The sequence below is a fragment of the Cryptomeria japonica genome, chromosome 2 (assembly GCF_030272615.1).
Source record: "Cryptomeria japonica chromosome 2, Sugi_1.0, whole genome shotgun sequence".
Lineage (NCBI taxonomy): Eukaryota > Viridiplantae > Streptophyta > Pinopsida > Cupressales > Cupressaceae > Cryptomeria > Cryptomeria japonica.
This window is the reverse complement of record NC_081406.1, coordinates 578114575-578140450: the sequence shown is the minus strand read 5'-3', so window position 1 is coordinate 578140450 and position 25876 is coordinate 578114575. Positions and strand designations below refer to the sequence as shown.

The 25876-nt window shown below is 36.8% G+C and overlaps 1 protein-coding gene across 2 annotated transcripts in view; it reads right to left on the bottom strand.

The window, feature by feature from the left end:
- The window catches only part of LOC131051195 (uncharacterized), a 162907-nt gene extending 143215 nt beyond the window's left edge, over nucleotides 1–19692 (bottom strand). Inside the window, exon 1 of one of the 2 annotated variants that reach the window (XM_057985602.2) lies at nucleotides 19454–19692. In XM_057985602.2, the coding sequence (XP_057841585.1) occupies nucleotides 19454–19591 (138 nt within the window). In that variant the 5' untranslated portion in view covers nucleotides 19592–19692. The remainder of the gene's footprint in view (nucleotides 1–19453) is intronic. The other variant, XM_057985593.2, reaches the window with a different exon arrangement.
- Nucleotides 19693–25876: the final 6184 nt, after the last annotated feature.

Here is a 25876-nt window from a genome sequence, read left to right as displayed (position 1 = left end):
AGAATTGCCAATGGAAGAGATAAGGGATTTCGTCCTAACCTCTCAATGTGTGCAACCAAGGATTTCTGGCCTTGAGTGCAAATCGAATTCAAACTCAAAATGAAGAATTGCTCAAATGAAATTGGATGATCTAGATGAAGCTAGGTGCCATTTTTAGATACCTTTTTTTAATTCAAACCTAGGATACAAAATTCCCTCCAAGTGTTAAAAAAATACTTTTTATTTGATTTTTTAATTACTTTATTATTATTATTATTATATTAATTGCCCCGTAAATGTACAACTTGAGTTGGCCTAGTGGTGGAGAACTTGTGCTCTTGAAACAGAGGTCACAAGTTCAACTCCTACAAGGGGGTAGGGTATGTACACCTTATCGGCTTCGGCCTATTACCTATCAAAAAAAAAATTGCCCTATAAATGAAAGATTGATAGTCCCAACTAGGAACAACTCTTGTTCAACCTTTAGCCTATAGGAAAGAAAAAAATAGGCTATAAGTCTCCTCTATGAAGCTAATTTGAAAATGGTGACATGATATCCTCTTCTTTATTACACCATCCAGACCTTAGTGGCTATAATTCCTCTTGTACCTTCATCTTGTTCTATCACTTCTACATCTTCAAGCTGAATTGTCTATTACACTCCCAATAAGAGGAAATTTAAGTGCTAAAAGATCTCATGTTGTTATTTGCGCCAATTAAAAGTTGTTTTTCTGCTCACTAATTCATTCAATGGAAGTTTGATTTCAATAAAATTCCTAAAGACTCATCTTTGGCGAAACACATCCCTAGAAAATTTCCATATTCCCACCAAATTCTTTAGTAAGCTAATAGCAATCTCAGCACAATGCATTGCTAATCTACCAAATAACTTTCCCCTATTCATCATAATGATACCCTTCCCTAGCATGATCCATTGTAAATATCCATTCCCTCTTTAGTAGAATAAAGGGTCTCGGACTTGGACTCAAACACAATGAATAGGCTGAGTCACAATCCATTGTAGATATTCATAACCTTAAGTAGAGTCAAGCCCTCAATGAATAGGTTGAATCACAATCCATTGTAGAATAAAGGGGCTCAAACTTGGCTAGCATAATCCATTGTAGATATTCATAACCATAAGTTGAGTCAAGCCTGACTTCCCAGGGGCTTGGACTCAAACTTGGCTGAGTCTAGGTGAATTCCATCACCTGGACTCGGCTAGACCCAAATTCTTTTTTTTAGTCTCAAAATTTTAATTCTTTTTCGGTTTATGACATGCCCCTAGAATATACATGGAATATTACATTTAACTCCCCATATTTATCTTTGAGTTAGTCTCATTCTCTTCATCAAAATATAAACATGAAATATAACATTAATTTCTTATGCTTTTAATTTATATTTCATGTATATATTGGAGGATGTTTGAGAGTGGTTTCAAATCTCTAGGAGTTATAATCCAAATTCTAGGTTTTAGATCTTATAAATTTTCAGTCTTAGTCAAATTTCAATAATCAACAAGCTCCTATCAGCATTCTCTCGCTGTCTATCACTCACTCTATCTGCCCTAAACTCTACACCTATCTCTCTCCCTATCACTCTTCCTCTATCTCCTCTCTCTATCTCACTCTCTCCTTTGTTCCCCAAGATCTAGACCTATCTCTCTATCTCTCTTTCTCTCACCCTCAGACCCCAGCGAGGGGTGCTACCCTCAACCTCATTTTGGTGTTGCCCCCCAACCCCCATCAAACTATAAGTCTAAGAAAGTGATAGACCAATAATGAATCATGATCATAAAAATCTCAGAGTTCCGTGACTCGCGGTGAGTCACGCGAGTCAGTAGGCCGGGTGACCCCTGCCGGGTCACGGTGACCCTGACCCGAGCTCAGACGAGTCAGAGGGCGTGACTCGCCTGACTCACCGAGTCAGGCGAGTCATTCTCTGACTCCCAAGTCCGAGGGTCGTGACCCGGTTGGAGTCACTTAATAAAGCGCAGTAAAAAAAAAAAAAAAAAAACGTAACATTTTTTAATGACTTTTTTCGCCATTTCCCTTTCTTATAACACCCAACGCCTTTAGAAAATAGTCTCATTTGAAAATGTAATTCTTATACTGTAATACTGTCATACATCTTTTCAAAACTAGTTTTTCAAGTACTATATGTATATGTATAACTATATCAGCACAACCACCCCGCCACCCCCCCGTCGTCGTCCCCCTGTCGTCCCCAAACTTAGGCCCTTGGTCCCCCCATCTTGGAAACGCGTCCCCTCGTCCCCAATGTCCGTGGAACACTAGAAAAATAGGAAACCATAGTTTTGCAACCAGCTGAGAGGAAGAGGTGAAAAGCTTGCACAAATCACATTGGGGCAACACTACAGTTCGATTGGCTCACTCAATCCACCGATCTAGTCTTCACTAATGAGGACCTTGAGTGGGTTGACCAAGTAGACAGAGAGGCTGAGGTTGTGGCTATGGCAGAGGAGGAGGATAGAGCATGATCAGGCACAACACCTATGGCTACTCAGATTGGCACATCACAGGCAGAGACTATGGCTACTCAGTCATCCAGGACCTACCTTAGACGCCTTTCTAGGAGGCAGATAGACGAGGCTGAGCTAGAGCTTGAGCCATAGACTTGTTTTTGTTTACACTTTACAATTACATATATGTTTGGGAACATTTGAAGTCATGGATTTTATATACATTGGACAACATTTATAACTCTATATATCTATGTTTTCTAATTCCTTGAGCTACAATTTACATTTCTACGCATGTGATGGATGTATGTTTATGTATGTGATCAAATTAGCTTCTATTTGATGATGTTATAGTGTCTTTAAGCTTAATTCAATAATGGGTGTATGAAACAAGTTTTAAATCGTTAAAAATCTCTAAATTTCAAGGGTTTTCTTATTTTGCCGAGTCGTTGCCGAGTCATTGCCGAGTCCGAGCCAAGTCACGAGTCGAGTCAGCCTTGCCGAGTCAGAGCCGAGTCCGAGTCTGGGAACTTTGAAAAATCTACATAATACATATCCCTTGTTGCAAATCTTAGATGCCTTCGTAGAAAGGATGCAAGATCCTCTTTGTAATGTCCCTACTTTGAAATACAATTTAATAATGAATAATAATAATAAAATTAAAATACAAAAGAATAAATATAAAAATTAAAATTAAAATATAAAAGAATATAATTACATATAATTAAAATTTGATTAAAGTTAATGAATGGTCAAAAGGCATGAAATGATAAGTTGTGACTCCCTCAAACGTGGGATATAAAAGGGAGAAGAGAACCTCATTTGAGGGGGGGAGAATTTGGAAATGAGAAGTGCAGATCTGATTTAAATAAGAAGTGCAGATCTGATTGTGGAAGGTTGAGTCCCTTTCAAAGGGCAGAAAGTATGAAGAGTTGCACTCTTTCAACGGGTGCTAATGGTGAAAAGGTTTGTCTCTTGCCAAAGGACATACATGATGAAGAGGTGTGACCTCTCCCTCACATTGAGAGATATAAAGGGAAGGAATCAAAAGCATCTAGTGACATCACCATCGATCAGATCAGATCAGCATTGTTATTAAGTTACAAGTAGTAACGTCCTTGTTCTTGGTGGTATGCATGGGGATGTGTTGAATACGTATGCTTAATATATGAAGCCTGATAATGTTGTTATGTAGAATTTAATAGTAATACTAATATAGATTGCAATATGTATGACAGTCATACTTAATTTCATATATATATATATATATATATTCATAATACATGAGAAGTTAGTATACTTATACTCTGAATCATGTTATTTTTGTCAGTATTTAAGAAGATGGGATTGAGTTGTTCCAAAGAGGGGCAGTCTAAATCCAAGCAAAAGGTGGGGATCAGCGACCCATAAGCCTTGAGGGTATAGACCCAAGATAGGTAAGGGCTTGGATCTGTAAAATTTGAGGGAACCTATTGTATTTGGTCTCTAAGTGCTTTGGTAACATACATAGACCCTTCTCCCTTAAAACTAAAGTAGTAGCACAGTCTGATATTTATATTAAGAACTATGAATAATGAAATTAATCATCTAATGAGGAAAATAAATAAGAACTTGTTAATAACTAATAAATTGAAGAATATCAATGATTGGCTTCATGATTATTCTTTCAATCAATTTTAGTATATTGAAATAGATTAATTATATTAATCAAGTAGGGGGCATTACAAATGGTATCAAAGCTATGATCTTGTCATCCTGCAGGGTAAAGATGAATCCATGAATCTTTCTAGTCAATAAGAAGAAATCTAACAATACGTGTATTCACGTGTATGCTTCATGTTTGCATATATCCATGTGTATGCTTTGTGTTTTTTATTCATATTGGTGACTGACTTAGTTTGAGAAAATTGAAATCTACATTGCTTGAGGACAAGCAAATTTGGGAAGGGCGGACTGTAATGTCCCTACTTTGAAATACAATTTAATAATAAAATTAAAATACAAAATAATAAATATAAAAATTAAAATTAAAATATTAAAGAATATAATTAAAATTTGATTAAAGTTAATGAATGGTCAAAAGGCATGAAATATCCATTTTGATACTTCCCAACTAAAGTTGAGAATGTGGATACTTTTCCATTTAATATCCATTTTGTGCAAGATGCTCATTTTGCTGCTTTTTACCCCAAGCGATCCCTTTTGGAAACAACTAGATCAAATGTGACTCGAGAGACCACCAACACAGTTATCTCACTTTGAGCTTACCTTGTCTCTGTTTTTGTAAAAAGGCACATGGTTGGTTGCATTTGAAACATCTTTCCAGCCCACAATCTTAATTGTTCTATTCCTATAAATCCTGGATTTCCAATTTCAGTTGCCTATAGGTGAAGATCTTGTGCTTGAAATGTGGAGTCACAAGTTTGAATACTAAAGGGGATAAGGAAAGCGCACCCCATAGTCTATGCACAATCCACACATGTAAGAGGTGTTATCATATTCAGCAAGCTGCCTAAAGTCCACACACGATTAGGTGCACAAGATGCCAAGTAACATAGACCAAGGTATGTGCACCCAAAAGTTTAAGCATAGTCTCATGCATAGGGTGCTCTTGTATGTTGTAAGTTGTCAACATTCCATGAATTGTTAGGTGCACATGGTGCCATGAATCACAGACTAGATATTTGTGCCCCATAGGTCAAGCACAGTCACATGCATGAGGTCATCTCTATCATGTCCCTTTTTCAAAATTTCTAAAATTGCAACTTACTAAAAATAGTAAGTGAGCAATCCCAAAATAGCAAATCAAGATTAATTGACAGTTTGGGAAATAATAATAAAGTTGGTAATTTGGTTGAGATTTGAATATTATTCAATACCAAATATATTTAAACTTAAATATTTCCCTCATTTTGGCATGAGCAATTGGGAAACTTCACTTGACTTATCTTTTTGGAAACTAATGGTTTTTTGGCATGGAAAATGGAAAATGGAAAATTTCTTGGAAGTTATAGAGGTTTTGGGAAATGGAAGTTTCTTTGGAATTTGTAGAAGTTTGGAGAATAGAAGGAAAGTTTCCTTTCCTTGGGAGTGGGATTTTGGTGCCAAAACATGGATTTCGAAAGTGCTTTAAATTATACAAGATATTGGCTTCATTTCTCATTATTCATGTTGCAAATTTTATCAAAGCTTATGCTTGTTTCTTCAGTGGCTAATAAACCGGTGGAGGAGACTGTAGAACGGGATGTTTGAAGGTTTCCAAATGATCTAAGGATGGGAGTCAGAGAATTACTAGGTGGTCTAAGGCAGGAGTCGAGGATAACCATAGAACAATCTCACTCAGAGACTATCATTGTGCATATTTGATAACAGCTTCATAATTTATTTTAGCTTTTGTAGGGGTTTTGGTTGAGGGTTTGTGTGATTTGTATTTCTGAGTGTGTTTAAACCCTTTGTAGCATTGAGGCTGTGGGTTTTACTTCTATTTGAGCATTTTCTCATGTGTTTTTCTATTAAGAACATTAATTAAGAATTTGGGGAGTTTATCTGGTAGTCGCAGTGATTTATCTCAATGTTTGAGCTCCGGATTTGGGGTTCCTTTTGATGTAATTTGCAGCAGAAATATATTATTGATATCTGATGTATTTAGCAGCAAATGTGATGTAAAACCATGGAAAAAACAGTATTATACATTCTACATTGGTTTCATTGAGTTCTAGTTTTGTTTGGTTGTGTTTTGGAGGGGTTTTCGGTATACCCGATTTCACCATTTATGTGTATTTTGCAAATTCGAGTTGTGTTGGTTGAAAATTTTGTATACTTAGGGGAAATATACAAAATTGTGATTTCAACCACAGCACACGAGTAAAAACTCTCCTAATTAAGGGAAGGCTCCCCCTATCTAACTAAAACTGAAATAAAAACAGGATGGGACAGCAGTCTTCCTTCTTTTTTTAAGAAAGACAATATCCTTTTCTCTTCACAGAAAAGGATAGCGATTGAATATGAACAACAGTAATTACTTTCAAGTGAAATGAGAGAAAGGAAATGAAGTTTCCTGAAAGCGCAAAGACTTCCGTCACTTCCTTCGGGACGGGACAGCAATATCAAGCTCAAAGACTTGACTATTGGAAGTCCTATCTACCCTTTCCTATACTAAAATTTACAATGAATAAAAGATAACAGCTCAAAGACTGGAATAATCTATTCTTTCAACATAAAGACAAGAAATAATGCGAGCTCAAAGACTTGCTGCTATTTCTTATCAAACAATAATTTTTCTCAAGAATGGAGGCAAGCTCAAAGACTTGCTGCTCCTTCAAGAGAGTTTCCTATTCTAATTAATCTTCTCTACTTGCAGCTCAAAGACTTCAAATCAGATTGGACTAAGCTCCTTTAGAACTACTTTGCATAGAAGAAATAAAAAGATTCAAACTCAAACATGTAGCTCAAAGACTCAAAACTTGAGTAATCCTTCTTTAATATTCTTCCAAAACCTTCAATTCACATACATAAGCTCAAAGACTTCTTGCTGTAAATTTGGCAGAGTTTTTGCTTGCTTTCCAAAAGATATCAATTACAATGGACCTCTCAAGTATTTATAGAATAGGAGGCTTGAGAAAAAGGTGGAAGGATCCCAACTAATTTGAGAGATTCTCTCAACCACCAAGACTCTTTTAATAAATAACTGAGACTTCATTAATTAACTAAGAGTTATTCCAACTAACTAAGACTTATTCAGACTACAGTCCTAATCGGACACAACTTGTAGTTACCTTACATGTAATTACAAAAGTACAAGTAATGTGTAACTTGCATTTTACATAAACTACTTTTACATGTATCTTGTTAAAACAAAATTACAACTAAGAAATTACAAAAAGAGAGAAAATTCAACTAAGTGCTGAGAAACACTTAAGTTGAATTTTGTGAAGACATGAATCCTTGAAACTTCCGGATGCTCGCTTGTAGTTCCTCGGGATTCGGTTCATGAGTGTTCTTAGCAACTACCATAGTCTTCACAATAGTGTCGTGGCAACGGAGAAGCGCGGAATTGTCTTTATCCAAGATGGACTGAATCTCATGCAAAAAGGCTTGGTGTTTCATCAATGTTTGAATTGAAACTGCCGAGAATTGTTCACTCCTCCATTCACCATGAATCCTCATCTGTAAATCCGCAAGAACCTCTTCTTCTGGAATTAGCTCTCCATCCTGACTTACTATATTGCAAGAGGCCCTTTCACAATGTGAGACAATACCTTGATAAACTTCATCCCGGAATCTCCTTGCATCACTGATCTCTTCGATGAGGGATTTAAGAACAAGAGTCTTGTTTTCCATGAGTTCCTCGAATTCCAAGTACATGACCCTGGCAGAAATGATGGCGTGATCCTGCAGGATATTGAGCTGTTGTTGGGGCATGGTACGCCAGATTGCCAGACTTTTCTCAACACTTTTCAGATTCTTTTTGAAAGTGTTAGAAGTCTGATCCAATTTCTCCTCAATGGTTTCCAGCTTAGACATTATTTGAAAAATGTCTTTTATCACTTGCACGCATTGATCATGAAGCTGATCAACCCAGGAATCCAGTGCTTGTACTTTCTGAGCAGCTCTTTCCACTCCACGAATCGATTCTTGGGAACCAGAAGAACCTATAGAGTTACTCCCTTCGGCAGCAGGTTTTGTGATTTTATGGATGGCTACCATGAGCTGTCGATTTTCTTCTTCTAGCTTGTTTTTCTTTGCAAGAAGATCGTCACATCTTTGCACTAGTGAAGCAACAGAAAACTGAGCATCATGTTTAATAACCTCATGTGTTTGCTTGCCCAATTCTACCTTTGTAACCTTATAATCAGTAGCTGACATTTCATCAAGTGGTTTATCTGCAATAGGTTCCACAATTTCAGCTACTTTCATCTTGTTGCTATCAACAGTTACCCTGGAAATAGTCTTCGCCTTCTTAGCAACTTTGGATCTGGACTGTTTGAGTTGCTGGTAGTCAAAGGCATCAGGTGAGATCTCTTGCTTCTTTCTTTTCGGGGTGAAAGAACTAAGCCATGGAGGCAAAGTCATCAACTCACTTCCTGTAGCAGCTGTAGGCAAAGGAGAAGCAGTTTCTGTTTGAATCACCGTGGTCACCCTGGGAGGAATATCTGTTTGAATAGCGACTATGTTTTGCTCAGTTACCAACGGACATGAAGATTGCCTCATGAATTCTTCAAAACCAGAAGTGGAAGTGTCAATTTCTGATAATTGAATGCAAATGGGAATATCTTCAGGAACTTTCAACACACTTTCTCACTGTTGATCAGGAGAAGGCTCGTATGCCGAAATGGGAACTGCATTCTGAGGAGACTCATCAATGAGCAAATCAGGAGGAGAAAGAGGCGTCTCAATGGAAACTGGAGGAATGACCTCATGAGGCGTGTCTAGAACTGGAGACTTAGGCGCATCATCAAATTGCTGCCCCTCTTCTGGATTATCCAGATCGACCACCTGAACATGGAACCGTGATTTCTCCTTCCCACGAGTAGTTGTCTCTTCAGGTGGAAGCACTATTGCACGACTAACTCGTAATTTGACCCTTGTGCTTGAAGATGAAGCACCCTCCTTATTATCAATTTGAATCTCAAACTTCCGTCCAAGAGGCCCTGTAGAATCATCTTCTTTACCAACCTTGATTTTGATAAGTCTAACAGCATTGTTTTTCAACCATGCGTTAGTGTTGGCCAAGATAGGCTGAAATCTGTCAAGAATGGAGAAGCACTCTTTATGTGACCATTGGATCAAAGGAAGTGGAGCTTCCTCAACCCTCCGTGAAGTGTATTCAGGATCAAGTATACGCCCGTCATCAATCATCCCTTGTGGGATATCTGCCAAGTTCAAGTCAACAATTTGCTCAACAGTGAGCCTGCAGTAATCCATCTTCAGAACTTCAGCTTCTGTGCGGAGATCTGCCCAGATGTCTTCAATGCGATGAACATGCACAAAGGATTTCTTGATCTTTTCCTTCATACCTCTATAATCAAAATCAGCTCTAGGTTTGAACCTCTTAAGCTTGATTTCCTGCAATTCAACCTCCATGGCCTTAGCCTTCACAGATGTGACAAGGGAGTATCGACCAATTTTCAATGGATTTGTGCTGGAGATCCCCATTCCAACCTTGTGTCTAGCAGACTGAAGAGTATGAACAGCCATAATCTGTCTTCCCAACTCCATAAGAATTATCCTATCGGTCGGGTATCTTGGAAGCATGTATGGTTGTCCATCATAGCACCCAATCCTCATGTAGGTGAAGGTGGGAAATTGCAGGAATAAACACCCATACTCAAATACCTTGACCCATGCCTCATCTGATACTCGTTTATTTCTGAGATCCATGTCAAACTGACACATAAAATATCCAAAGAATGCGTCTTGGACTCTTCTGAAATGTATTATGCTAGGTTTCAAAGGCAGCTGGTCATAATATTCCCAAACTGGTATGAGCGAGCGATCACCCTTGGTAGAAAGACCTGGAAAGTGTCTAAGTGATGCTACTAAATATACCAAATAAGAATTCATAAAGAAGGTCATAGTGGTAGGAACCGCTACAAGTTGTTCGCACAAAGCATCGCTGATGATTTCACCCCATGAAATGTGATGCGACTGCCGTATGAACATGATGAATTGATACATCCATGGCTCAAAGACATTAGAGTGCTCAAGGCCTAACATTCTGCTGAGAAGAGTGATGGTGTCTCCTATCTCCCACTTGAAATCACAACGGTACAACTTTGCCCATCTTGAGAAGGAAGGACGTGGCTCATGAATCCACCTATTGATGTGGCGCTTGCAATCTTTTTCTCTTTTCACATAATACTCTGCTGCACTTTCTTTGGTGATTTCCATATAAACAGGTGCAGGAGGTATTTTGAAGACCTTCTCGATTGTATCCGCATCAAGACGAATTATGGCTTCACCATCATCATTTTTTATGACTCTTGACTCTTTGTCAAAATGATGGGCGCATGCAAGAACAAATTCAGGTTCTAGGGCAGCCACTGGGAAAGAAGACGCATGATGGATATGGCTGTCCAACAACCGCTGCAAGTTGTTATCCTATGGATCTTCTACCCTGTGAATGAATTCTGCCATATCAACGTGCCCTATTTCTGTGTCCCTGATGCGATCCAATGGAGAAGATACCTGGGAAGGTGCAACCTCATTCTGGTATTTGTCATATTTGTATTTCATTTTCTTTGGAGTTGGCGATGCCGGCAAATCTGACATTGATTGCGAACCTGGAATGCTGTGATGAAGACTTAAAAGGGTTAAGGCCACATCATAATCAGCTGCAAATATCATTCTTTCTTTTTCAAATGGGTAAAACTTTGATCTCTGAATTTCACGGTTTTGTGAGAAGAAGAGGGAAGACATGTAGAAATGGGAAAATCTTGACTTTGACCAATTTCGGATCTTGGGGGAATTTTCGCAAGTATACAAGTTGGAAAGTACATACATGCAATCGGGATTTTAAAACCCGAATACAAGTATACTTGTAAATTCGAAAATGGAGAAACGGATGAAAAACGGGATTTTGACTTGCGGGAAATGATGGAAATGGAAAGTACGGATATGGGGAACGTGAATGGATAGAAATGGGAATATCCGGGATAGTCATTTTCATGAAAATGGGAAGATCTTTTCAACATGTAATCCGGTTTTCAAAACCCGAATTTGCAAGAGAGGGGTATTTCACACTTTTCAAGCTTGGAAATTTAACCAAAAATGATTAAATTCCTTAACCGTAGGGGAAGAACAAGAATTTCCAGCGAACTTGTAATCGAGATTAAAAATCCCGAATACAAGCTAAGATGGAATTTTGAGAAGAATAATACAATTTAACAATTGCATTTCAAAGGGAAGATTTCTTTCATGAAAACCAATTTTAAGGGAAGAACAACACATGCGAAGAATGTAACAAATAATGAAAAATGAAGAAAACATGAAAATAAAAAAAAGAAGAGAAGAAAGGAAGAACATACCTTGATTAGAAAATCAAAATGCTTCTCCAACAATGCAATACTTCTTGAGATGAAGAAGCAAAACTGGACTATTAAACCCTTATCACGTTTTTGTGAAAATGCCCCCAAAAATGGCAGCAATCTTAAACTTGGAGGAGCAAAATGCCAATGAAAGTGTTCATTTCAAGTTTGTTGAAGCAAAACGATCAAGGTATTTGCTGAAGCAATAACACCAAAGGTATTTGAAGAGGTAACAATGCCAAAGGTTTAAAACGCAGCCAAAGAGAATCACGTTTTTGCAAAAAATGTGGTATTCGATACACATTCAATGGATTATTAAATGTCTTGAAACCAATCCCATACTCCACGCCTTAGTAGAAAAGAGCAAAACGATTTAGGAGTGTGCAAATTGTTATAGATTTAACTCCTAAAAACATGGCATTAATAAATAGCGTGGTTGCTGATTTAGGGTAAAAACCAGCGAATGTATCCTTCAAATGGCATGAGAGATGTCCAACAATGCATGAAGATAGGATGCAAACCCAAAACACCTCCTTCATCCAACGATTCCTCCACAAATTTCGCCTTGAAAAGGTCTAAAATCGTTTTTCTCTTGCATTTCGGGTTTTGAAGAGCCAAAGGCAAGTTCGTTTTCTTCAAAAGGAAGCAAATCGGGTTTTGGATATAAAACAACAAGTTCGATTTTCACTTTTTCCCTCTTTCATGCTTAAAATCGGGTTTTAAAAGACAAATGACAAGTTTAAAATCTCACTTTTTCACTCATTAAGCCAAAATCGGGTTTTTTTGGACAAATGACAAGTTTAAAATTGTCAAAAATGAACTTTTATGTTAAAATCGGGTTTTAAAAGACAAACTGCAAGTTTAAAAATACTTGTAAGGGGGAAATAAAATCCCTACAACAAGTATTAAACACTTGCACACATGTAATGGGGATTTAAAATCCCTATTACATGTGAAAACCATTAAAGTAGGGGTTTTTTGAACAAACTGCAAGTTTACTTGCAGTTGAGCCAAAAAACCCCTATTTTAACTAAAAATGACCAAAAAACAACAAAAAGATAAAAACATTAAATGGGAAACTTAAAATAAATTACAAGTGACATATTTGAAATAAAAAATGCACATGTAAGTGATCAAAAATTCCCCTACAAAGACCACAACAATGAATATCATTAAAACTTGCAGTTTGAAGAAAATTCTCCACCTGCAGTCTGGGTTTTAAAACCCGAAATTGAAGGAAAGGCATAGCAAACGAACCCAGAATTGGACGAAATTTGAAACGTAGTTCGAGAATGGACTAAGGATTAAGCCAGTCCAAGGATTAGTCAAAATTCTGCCTCAGGAAGCGTGCCATAGAGTAATAATTTTTATTTTTTCATAAAAATTCCATCGTAGTGGTCCTTCATTTTTGGAAACAAAAATGAGGACAACAAGTTGAAAGAAGTTTTAGTTTTTAGATCTGATATAAAATTTTAGCAAGGGACATTACAATCTCACATTTTAAGCTACCCATAGTCCAAGCTCACTTGGGTAAACAGGATACCAAGCATCATAGACTAGGTTATGTGTATCCCTTAGACTAAGAACAATCAGATGTGCAGAGTGGTCTTATAGTTTAAGGTACCTACATCCCAAGCATAGTTAGATTATATGTTGTCTGTAGTATAAGAAAAGTCACCTAGGCAAGGTGGTTTTAAACTATAAGGTGTCTACAGCCTGAGCACATTTAGCATGTGTGCGCCCCATTATCTACGCAATGCCACATGTGTTGGGTACTGGGTAGTTAATGCCTTATAAGCTACTTACAGTCCAAGCACAATTAAGTGTCCAGAGAATCGGCCATGGTGATCCAAGCTAAGGTGGCCCCATCTGGGTACGGTCACACACCTAAGGTGTTCTCATATGTTGTAAGATTTCTACAACCAAAAGACAGCTAGGTGCACATGTTTAAATAAGTCAGATCCGAATTTGATTCTAACAAAGTATGTGGCATAGTGCAGACGTGTCAAACAATTTGTTATCTACAAAGAACAGTTATCTATTTAGTTCAATTCCATATCAATTATCACCGAGTTTGTTGTCAATTGTTCTAGTGCGTTGTCAAGTCAGTTAGCTAATTTCTAGGAAGTTTGTTGAGTCTGCAATAGATATATATAGATTTGTAATATGTTAATGAATAAAATGTGCAACTAGTGTTACAGTTGCTCCAATTTCTAATTTGGTATCAGAGCCATTCTATCCTTTCTTGTTTGAAGTCACAGATCTGCTTCTTAGATGCAGCACCAATATTTCTCTATGAAGCATTTGAAGTTCAGTATGTCATAAACCTAAGTTGATAAGTTTGGTACTGAGTTGATATGTGAGGACCTTTGGTGTATTGTCCCCTCCTGGAATTGCCCAAAAATAACAGTCTCATCTAAGTCCAAAGAAGAAATTTATTTACAGTTTTAACTTTACAAAACATTGTCAAATGTAGTACATGATGTAAAGCAAAAACATTAATAATCACTGAGAGGGTAGGTTGGTATAATAACATCTACATTTATAGGAAATAACGTTAGATAACAATTTTCATAATACCACATAAATGAATACCTGTTTTATGCTCTAAATAGAGTGGAATGAGTTTTAGGAATAACTGGTAATCCGGAGTGGAGCCCTGCAAACAGCTTAGGAGAGATGAAATACACACACATATACATACATACATACATACATACTTATATATATATATATATATATAGTGTTGCATTTATGTTCATAATAGATTCTAATAGTTGTAACAAGTAAGACATAAGCTCACTCTAAAGGCTTATTCATGTAATGAACATAGACTAGGATGAACAAGTGTGGTGCCCAAGAGACTCCCCCATCTAGGCTCGAGAGCGGACTTAGCCCCCTTGACCCCACATGCCCATGCCATCGATGAGGTGGCCTACCTAGTGGAGTGTCCTATCACCATTTTCCTCCACTTGTCACGCCTATCCTATGTACCATATTTACATATCCATTTAGTATGAAAAGGGGAGGAGGGCTGTTACAATAAGGTGCCCAGGAAGTCTATACTTCATAGGCCCAAGGGCAGCATCCTTATACCCCCTTGGCCTCATGGGACTCCCCGGTCTTAAACCATGAGGTGGGGTGCCTATGAGATAACCCCAACACCGTTTTCCTGACTATAACTTGTAATATCCCAGTAATTTTTTTTTTGTTTTTAGACCAATAACAATTCATCCACAACAAATAACCCATTAAGGTTAGAGGAATAAACCAAACAACTGAAAGGGAACCCTTCCACCTTTTGTTCACCGAGAGCCCAAACTGTGAGGGTGAGAGCATACGGTGTTCCGAGGATCGTTAGCAATCATAATCAAACTGAAAATTACAATGCATGGACAGCAAGCCAGCCCCTTCTACTTATCCAGCAGGATAGAAACCAAAGCTCTTGGCGGTAAACCGACCAAGGGAAAATTACAATAAACTGAAGTTCAATCACTCTACCGCGTATTTCAGCAGGAGGACAGTACATTAAGCTATCACTCTACCACATATTTCAGCGAGAGGACCATTGAATTGAACTTATCACTCAACCACTTATTCAACGAGAGGACTGATTACAAAACTTAGAAGGCGGCAAGCCAGCCTCTTCCACTTATGCAGTGGATAATTACAAAAGAAAGCAGAAAGAAGGGGATGATCAGTACTACTGAAACAACCTTACAATATAGAGATGAGATGAGATGAATAACTGCAGATTTCTACAACATGACTGTAATTTTCTGTTACACTGATCTGCAAGCTGAAAGTACAGTTTCAGCAACCTATGGAAACATCAAAACACTCATAACTCACTCATTTTTTGCCCGAATCAACTCAAATCAATCCCAATCCCACCGTACATCAAATGCAATGACAACCAATCAAAGCCACATCCCAAACAAACCCATTTTTATTTTGCATGCATCCCAATGCAAACAGAAAAACCCACGCCTAACCTAGGAAGTTCGATTTTGTCTAATAAAATCATTGCTCAATCAAAACAGCTAAAAACTCACACATTGTATCGCCATGGCATGGAAGGAAGAATGAGCCGGTACCCAGATGGATGGAGTCGCCTGGTTAAAAGATATGAGCAAATTTCACTTTCAGCACTCCCGCGACCAGCAACCGGAAACAATCAAATCCAACATCAATCACTCCATAATCTGCAACTCATTAACCAATATGCAATGGGAACAAAAGGGCACAGCTAGGTACTATATTGCAAGTACAAAACTGAGACTCAGCTAGGAAGCCAACTTCGAAGCTCCGATTTTTAGTAGCCAAACCGGTAGCATAACGATGCAATTTTCAAAGATATCAAAATGGGAGCCCAAGTCTCATACTTATAACTCCACACACCTCAAACCCAAATGCCATTTCCTTGAATTTCAGCATTTTTCCTTTGCATTTCGCTCCACTACATGTGGACCCCAAGAGTGGCGCCATTCCCCACAAGTCAACTCCCACGCTAAAGCAAGGACCCACGTACTTTGGCAAATATTAGAGATAAGTTATAAAAAATACAATATCTTTCTTAATATTTCAATATCTCTTTAATAAACATGAATTCGCCAAGAACTTAGGAAAAATAGGCATTAATCCCCATTTTAATAAATCAGTCGTCAATAATCAGATTAATTAAATATTAAACCTTAGGATAAGGAATTAATATTCAATTATTTCGCATATGGCTCTGGTACTGATTATTAACACTACTAGGATGAAATTGAGTCAGGACGACCACCAAAACTGCTGCAGAATCAGAACCCTATCTACTGCCAATAATAGAATTGTGCCACACTGCCACTTACTAAAAATAGTAAGTCAAGAACTAATGCTCAGAAAAGCATGATCATTGCGTCCAGAGGCAGAACATGGAGAGCTCAGTAGTGGAGTAACACCAAAATGGCCATTCCCTGACTTACTAAAAATAGTAAGTCCTCGTTTCATCAATGCTAGACCCTCATTTCTCATTCCACCTAGCCTACGGGTCTCAGGAATAGGCTAATGGACACACATATACATACATACATGCATACATACATGCATACATATATATATATATATAGTGTTGCATTTATGTTCATAATAGATTCTAATAGCTGTACCAAGTAAGACATAAGCTCGCTCTAAAGGCTTATTCATGTAATGAATATAGACTAGGATGAACAAGTGTGGTGCCCAAGAGACTCCCCCATCTAGGCTCGAGAGCGGACTTAGCCCCCTTGACCCCACGTGGCCCATGCCATCGATGAGGTGGCCTACCTAGTGGAGTGTCCTATCACCGGTTTCCTCCACTTGTCACGCCTATCCTATGTACCATATTTACATATCCATTTAGTATGACAGAGGGAGGAGGGCTGTTACAGAAAGGTGCCCAGGAAGTCTATACTTCATAGGCCCAAGGGCAGCATCCTTATACCCCCTTGGCCTCATGGGACTCCCCGGTCTTAAACCATGAGGTGGGGTGCCTATGAGATAACCCCAACACCATTTTCCTAACTATAACTCCTCTCCCTTTTATCATACCAGGAGCATTCAGAATAATGCATAATTCTGGTTCACTAAATTGATGTGAACATAACGTATTTCCAGGCATTAATCAGTAAACATAAATATGCAGAATGTTGACATGTCAACCAGAAATATGCATACTTGTATGCAGAAACTGATCATAAATATTGCTATAGAATTTAATGTGTATGTATACAAGGATGCATACCTTTTGTTCTTATTTACTGAACTTTGGAAGTGCTTAGTATATTATCTCCTTATTCTGATCTGAAAGTGTTATCTTTTTTTGTTATAGCTGGGCGGATGGATTCTTCAGACCTTCAATCTGATTGTTCTTCCTTAAGGCAGCGATACCCTTAATTACAATCATTATTGGTTGCTCATAATAAAAACGTGAATATATTCAAAACATACAACATATTAAGCGCATTCCTATGCATACCACCAAGAACAAAGATGTTACTGCCTGAAACTTAATAACAGTTCTGATCTGAACTGATCGATGGGGATGTTACTGGATGCTTTGATTCCTTTCCTTTATATCTCTCAAAGTGAGGGAGAGGTCACACCTCTTCATCATTTATGCCCTTTGGCAAGAGATACATCCTTTCACCATTAGCACTCTTTGAAAGAGTGCAACTCTTCATTATAAAAAATTTAATTATGTTTAATTATATTCTTTTATATTTTCATTTTAATTTTATTTTTATTTTTTTAACTTTTAATTTTATTATTAATATTTACCTTTAAATTCTATTTCATAGTGGGGACATTGCATTCGGTTGTATGTGTTAGCTCTTAAATATATTGTTTTCTCTTAGATACGAAGACCAGTATTTCTTATAGTGTTGTCTACGCTATATGTAAGTTGCTCACCTAGGCACCCCTGCTTCTGTGGAAATAGAAGCTGCCATCAGAAATTATTGCCATGGAAATAAAATTTGCATCCAGAAGTTATAAAGCCTCAAATGTTGTTCGGTGTGTAAGATATTGGATATCCTAACGTGCAAGAGGAGCCGCCAAAGGTGAAGAAGCCAGCGACCAAGCCAAAGTCTATTGCAGACAATTCTAGCCAGCTGCGAAGCAAGAAAATCGCAGTTATTTGCAATCAAGGGACTGTTAAAAGTTTTATTTTGTTTTCTAATGGAAATTTTCGAAGGGATCAGAAGATCACTTTCCATATTGTTTTATCAGCCCGTCAAAGACAATGAAGCTTATTGCAGTATAACCATTGCTGAAGAAACACCAAATGTTGATAGTGATGATGACATCATTGAAAATGAAGAATGTGTTCTATTTTGAAGAGGCGAAACACTTTGAAGATAGGGAAAGATGCACTAGAAGATAGTTAGATGCTCAATAGTCTAAGGTATTTTTGGATTGAAGAAACTATATCTCATTGGGGTTATGAGACATACATGTGAGGATTGGTGTTCAATAGCTCAGATAAGGATCCAAAATCTAGAAGTTCGGCATCATACCTTTAAGAAGGTGATGAGACACTTTATGTGCAAATGGTATCCAATAATATTGGAAACTTGAATGATAACTAGGTGACTATACCTGCAATTGAGGAGCAGCTTGAAGAAGACTAACTGGCCCGATAATTGTTTTTAAATAGTAGCTTTTACATAATATATTGTTTTGATTTATGTTCATAGTCAATTTGTACTATGTAAATTCCGTTATTCCTTAAGAGTGAGTGTTAAAATAAGTCATATCTGAATTTGAGTCTAACTGTGTATGTGACATAGAGTAGACATGTCAAACAACTTGTTATCTATAAAGTTTTGTTAATTGTTTAGTTCAATTCACTGTCAGTTATCACCCAGTTTGTTGCCAATTGTTATAGTGTGTTGTCAAGTCAGTTAGCTATTTTATAGGGAGTTCGTTGAGTATACAACATATATATATATATATATATATATATTTGTAATATGTTAATGAATAAAATGTGCAGCAACTGTAACAGCTGTTCCAATTTCTAATCGCAAAGGGCAACACACACCATCAACTCTAAATGGACTTATCATTTCCTTTCCTCCTCGCAAAAGAATAAGCCATTTTTTCACCTAACAACCTTTCCCATTGAAAGAAAACTCCCAACACCAACCTTTACCACCAACTGCTCCTAACACTTTTTCTCCTGTAAAACATTATAAGGATAAGTATATGTTTTCCAGTAAACCAGAACAAGTATGTAGATGGCATTTCAAGAATAAGCGTTTGTGATTGTAAACAACGAAAAGACGGTATTTGCAAGCCTGCAATTGGCGCGTGTTTTATTAGTTAAACCGATGGCAATTTGAGCCCATTTTACATTTATGTTACTATTCAGCAGGCTGTGGACAAATTCAAAATGCTGAAATACAAGAAATGCAATTCAATTGTAAGAAAGAAACTCAACTGGAAGAATTAATGCAGGTCGATAGCCGCCTCCTCCTCCTCCTTTGGCATTGGACATGCATTTGAAATCCCTTCTGTTGCCCTTCACTTCAGAGAGTGAGAAAGGACACGCTGGAATGACCAATTTTGTTGTGGCCATTACTGGTCAGGTTGTAGCATTCGCTTATTACTACGCTCAAAATTGCATGCCCATTTTCAATGTAAATGTGCCGAGTGCCAAAACGCAAGCCTTCCATTATTTAAATTGTTTTATTTTATTTTTATCCCATCATTTTCGGAATATCCTTGTGATCTCATGGACAGGATTTTAGTTCTATTTTCTGTGGGTGCCGTTTAGGCTATAAACTAGCTTTTATATATAGAGAGAGATATGGAGGCTTTTATTTCTTATTTGTACTTAAAATTTCACATTAAATTAAATAATGAAACATTAAATTAATTTATAAGTCTATTAATTTAATTTAAATAACTAAAGGTTATCATTTTTATTTTGTTTTAGGCTTATGGTGTAATTTTGTTTAGGTTTATAATTTAATAATATTTTTAATGCCATGGGTTACAATTCAATTTGGTTTTGTTTGAATGTCTAGTTTGGTTTAGTGTTAAGGGTAAAGTTTGTTAGGGTTGATTTGTGTTTAGTGTTATGTTTATATTTCAATTTAGTTATCGTTGAGTTTGGTTCAAGTTTTTGGTATAATTTAATTTAGGATTAGGGTTCAATATGGTTGTAGATTTCAAACTCATTTTAGATAGAATGGGGTTGGGGTTATAGTTGAATTTTGTTAAGAGTTAAGGTTATGCTTCAATTTGGTTTAGGGTTTATTTCAGTTTTCATTTAGAATTGTAGTTCATTTATGGCTATGGTTTAGTTTATTTTAGTGTTAGGGGTGGAGGTCAATATGGTTTAGCGTTAGCTTTTGTTTTTTTAAATATTAGGGTTAGGGTGCAATAGTGTTTACAAGTAGGGTTATGGTTGAATTTCATTAAGAGATAGGTTTCGTGAAATTTCGTGTAGTCTTAAAATGAAGTTATGATTTGGTTTATTATTTTGATCTAGTTTGTTTTAGGGTCAAGGTTTACATTGGTTTAGTCTTAAATTTAAGATTAGCAATTATGAATTATATTATTTTTCTTCAATTTAAATAAATTCTCTAAGGCTCTATGCGACTTATCTAAAAATAATTTAATTAAATAATATAGTTGATTTAGTGTTATGGTTAGAGTACAATTTCATTTTAGGTTACAATTCAATCTAGTTTAATGTTCATTTGTTAGGTTTGAATGTGGTTTATTGTTTTTTTAATATTATGAATCAATCTATTTATTGTTTAATTTGGATAAGGGTTAGGTTTTATTTTGGGTTATGGTTATGGTATAATGTTCATTTAAGATTAGTATTCAATTAGGTTTAGTGTTTATTTAAGATTAGGGTTCAATCTAGATTAATTGTTATCCTATTTTTAATGTTATTATTGTTTCCCTCTTTTGTTGCAATTTTTCGTTTTATAATACACATTACATTGTCCCTCTGTCTCCCTACCCCTACCCAAAAGGTCAACATTAAGTTAGTGGTATTTTGTTTATGGTTATGGTTAATATTCAATTTGGTCTCAATTCAATGTGGTTTAGTGTTAATTTAAGATTAGGGTTCAATCAAGTTTATTGTTTATTTAAGATTAGGATTCAATGTAGTTAGTTTTGTCTTTTTTATATAGATGAGGGGTTGTAGCCGAGAAATTTTATTAATTAATATATAAAAATTTGCAAGACCTAGTTCAAGTCAACATACCGGTAGGAAAGAACCAGGAAGAAAACCTCTAGTTATAGCTTAGAAACCTATTTCTAAGTACATTTACAATGAGCCTTCTTAGCCAGGCTATGAACATATGACGCGTTAAACCCACCGAGATAGGAATACATACAAATATTTCATGAAGTTGTGAATGCCATGTTGCTTTGAATTTAACAATACATCTTTATGATATGATGACATACATCGATTATCACCCTCCAAGCTCTTTGAGCTCCTATAGACACCACACACCACTAGAAATCACAACTTAGGCAAACATTAGTATCCATCAAAACCATGTCTTCAGGTTTTCGTTTTTCAACTTGATTTCCCTTTTTCATTTTTTTATAGTGATCATACATGAATGGTGGCATTATTCTTAGTCTTTGTAAAAACTTTACACGAGATATAGCCACAAATTTCATTCTTGTTCTTTCAGTTGGTCATATTATATCAATTGTGGCTTTTGTAGGTGTTAAACCTTGTGACTTAAGTATTGTCAATTCCCAAGCCAATCTCAATAATATTTGAGTTGTAGATCATCTTTGTGTTGCACTAATGGGAACTGTATGTGGATTTTGATCCTCAAATGGCAATCCTGAGTAACTATCAAACTTAACCGTTACATACATTGGAGGTTTTGGTGGCATACTTCTAGGTTTGTATACAATATTTTGAACATATCCTAAAGCACCATTGACAAGACCTGCTTCTATCCACAGATTAGAAGTTAACATAACTCTTGCATTTTTAGAGATCAACAATTCCATATCAAGCTCTTCATGAGAATTTACTTCTACAACATTCAGATTTCCAACTTTGGTTGCCATACTATGTGCTACAAGTTCCTTCAGAGAATTTTTTTTTTTCTTGTTATGATTGTGAACATTATCATTTCTCGAGAACAAATGAACATTGTTGTCAAAATCTTTGTTCATTGCTAGAGTGATCTTTGAGTTAGCTCTTGACATCAACAAATTTTAATCATCAATAGTAGGGTGTGCATCGAGCTCAAGTTTGCCAATAGTTCACGTAATTACTTTTGTTCAATATCTTCTCCATCTTACCAAAATAAATTTTCCAATGTTACCTAGTTTTGAAATCTTGCCCCAATAGTTTTGCTCGTTTGTTGCTCTCATATATTGGTTTGTCTTTAACCGGAGGCAATTGACCTAGATCTCCAACTAATACCATAGAGATACTTGCAAATAATTTATTTTTTATATTGCATATAATGAGAGAAGACTATTACAAAAACATTTGTTGTTTATATTGCATATAAACAGCAGGTCCAACCTTCATCCATTAAACAATTTTACCAAGAAGTATAGACAGAGATGTAAACCAAATTAATACATATAATATGTTAATGCCTTATTCTAAAAGGAGCCACTATACGGCCATGTATTATGTCAATTATCCTCGAGGAATTTGCTCCTGCGGAGCATCCATCCATGTGGTCCAACCCCTGGGGCCCTCCATCCACACAGCTTGTTTTCCGTCAAGGAGTTCTATGAGCATCTGAATCTGATCCTGGATAGGGTCTCTCACTCTGACCACCTCTGCTCGCAGGGTCTCAAGAGCCAGGTCCACCTCTTTCTTCCCTTTGAGTGTCCTCTTCCATTTATACCCGTTTTCCATCTCGTGAAGGAACATCCTTGCATTTCCATCCTTTATGAATCTGAAGAACTTGTTCTTTTCTACATTCATCATTACTGATACCTGCAAGAGAATTCAATGAAGGGTGAGTCCACGAAAAGACTCAGTAGGGGCCCTACTTGATCCCTGAAATGTATCTTCATTTCTTAATTTCCAAATGTGTCATAAAATCTCAGAAGTAAGAACATACCAGAAAAGGTTAGTGTCCTTCTTTAGATCTTTAATATATCCAATTATAACATCAAGAACAGTAAATTGAACAGGAAATTGAATACCAAATAATAACCAGATTTCTTTAGCTATCCTACAGTCAAAAAAAATATGTTTAACTGAATTAGGAACCCTGTAGATATTACAAATATCACTGTTGTTGTGATCTTTTCTGATTGGTAACCTGTTTAAAATCAACAACCATTTAAAACATTTCTCTTTAGGAGCAACAAGGCTACTCCAAAGCCTATTGAACACTTTCTGCCATTGTTTAATTAAAAAATCTGCAGACCACAGCTTGTTAGCATGGGAAATTATTGCTTCATCATAAGTTAAGGTCTTATAAATAACACTAGTTTTAATATTAAGAACTGAGATGTCATTATTCCACAGAAGATCCTTGCAAAATTCTATATCATTATTGCATTTCTTGGGCAAGAGCTTTTCACATGCTTTTTGTAGCATACTATATGTGTGTTTATGTGAACTCGAAAGGTTAAATTTAGTTCTAAGGGTATCCCATTTCAGAAGCCTATCATCCTTAATAATATCTTTAAAGCAATAGATGCCTTTTTCCACCCATGCTTTAGCAGAGCACCCCTGAGTAAGGGCCAAGGGTTTGGATGAGTGCAAGAGATTCCACCAAATGGATCTAGTCCCATGGATAAACTCATTGTTGCTGACTCTAAAATTGTTGATGAAGGGCTTAACACTACTCCAGGCCTTCCAGATAGATTTGAAGACATTGGACCCTTGTACTGATACCTCGAAGTCTCCAACCACAAGGTCACAAAAAGGGAGGGATTTCCAATTTTTGGCCTTCTTTGGTATGGCCTTCAATATATTATTCCTAACCAGCACTTTCCACGGTTCATTCCCATCAAGAGCCTGGAAGATCCACTTTGCTGCAAGAGCAATCCCTTGGATTCTCAAATCCTTAAGTCCTAGCCCTCCCAGGCTCTTTTCCTTATGGCACCATTCCCATTTAACAGAATGGATCTTCTTTTTACCTTTTCCATTAGACCACAAGAAAAACCTGATGGTTTTCTATATTTCTAGGATCTGGTAATTAGAGAACATCCACACTGATGAATAATAAATGTTGTAAGAAGATAGAACTTTTTGGCAAACCTGCATTCTCCTGGCAAGTGAAAGATATCTATTATCCCATCTGTTAAGCTTTTTTTCTATTTTGGTTTTAATCCATTGCCACATTTCTTTGAGGGATGGGGATATTGCAAATGGAATTCATAGGTACCTGACAATCTTTTTAGGACCTCCCCATTGAATCCCAAACTGCTGCAACCAATCCAGAGGCTGCTCCTCCCATCCAAGCATGGTAGATTTGCTTTGTGAAACTTTACCTCCTAAAATTTCCCCTAGAAATTTGATTTTACCTTCTAAGGCTTCCAAGTTATGTTTGTTGATATCTAAAAAGAGTGTTATGTCATCAGCAAATTGTGCATTGATCAATTCTTCCCCATTTGGAAGTAGGATTCCCTGAACTTTAGGAGAGATAGTAGAGTCTCTAAGAATGTAGAACAGGGCATCGGCTGCAATAATAAAGAGAGCAGGGGCTAAGGGGCAACCTTGTCTAATGGACCTGCCTAAAGAAATGTTTTGAGTCAGGGATCCGTTAACTTCAACCTGAGCTGAAGCATCTTTGAGAAAAATCATAATCCATTTGCATAATTTTGCTGGAAAACCAAAAGCTTCTAACATAGTCAGAATAAATCCCCATTCTACCCTGTCATAAGCTTTTTCGAAATCTAGGAGAAACATGGTTGTGTTTTGTCCTAAAGTCCTCACCCATTCCATGGCCTCCCAACTGGTAATTAAATTTTCCAGTATATATCTTCCTTTGATAAAACCTGTTTGAGTGGAACAAATAAATTTAGGGAGAATGTTTTCCAATCTAATCGCTAGAGCTTTGGCCAAGACTTTGTAGGAAACTTTAAGGAGTGTTACCGGCCTCCAGTTTTTTATAAGGGACTTGTCCCCATCCTTAGGAAGTAGTTTGATAATCCCACTGTTAATTCGTTCCCCTAGAGAGCCAGTGCTAAAGGCCTTAGTGTAAAGCTCATGTAGGTCATGACTCACCCAATCCTCATTGGCTTTATAGAATTCTATCGTCAGCCCATCCAGGCCTGGGGATTTGTCATTATTCAGGTTCTTAATGGGATTTTTTACTTCTTGTAGAGTGATGGGCCCTTTTAGTGCCTGAGCATCTGCTTTTGAGATTTTAGGAGGAATAATCCTTCTGCACTTTTCTCTTGCTTCTCGGGAATTAGCAGTTTCTTCGGATGAGAAAAGACCTTTATAGAATTGGAAGAATGCCTCTTTGATATCTTCCAAATCTTTAACTTCTTTGTTTTCTACCCAAATCCTTCCAATTTGTTCTCTACATTGTTTTTGTTTTAGCATATTAAAGAAAAATTTGGATCCTTTGTCCCCAAATTGCATCCAATATGCCCGAGCCCTAATTATGGCCCCTCTAGTCTTAGTTTGCTGATGTTTTCTAAGTCTATCTCTGGCCAAGGCTACCTCATGGGTAAGTTCAATATTGCTTGGATTTTCTTGAATCTTAACTTCACACAGGTGGAAGTTTTCAGCTAGATTTTTCTCTTTCCATCTAAAATCCCTTGCTTTCTTTTGCCCTATTATTTGAAGCAGCACTTGCCAGCTATCCACATTTTGGTTCCATCTTTCCACACAAGATTTCAACAATTTATTCCTTCTGTTAAACATCCTAATGATCTTAAC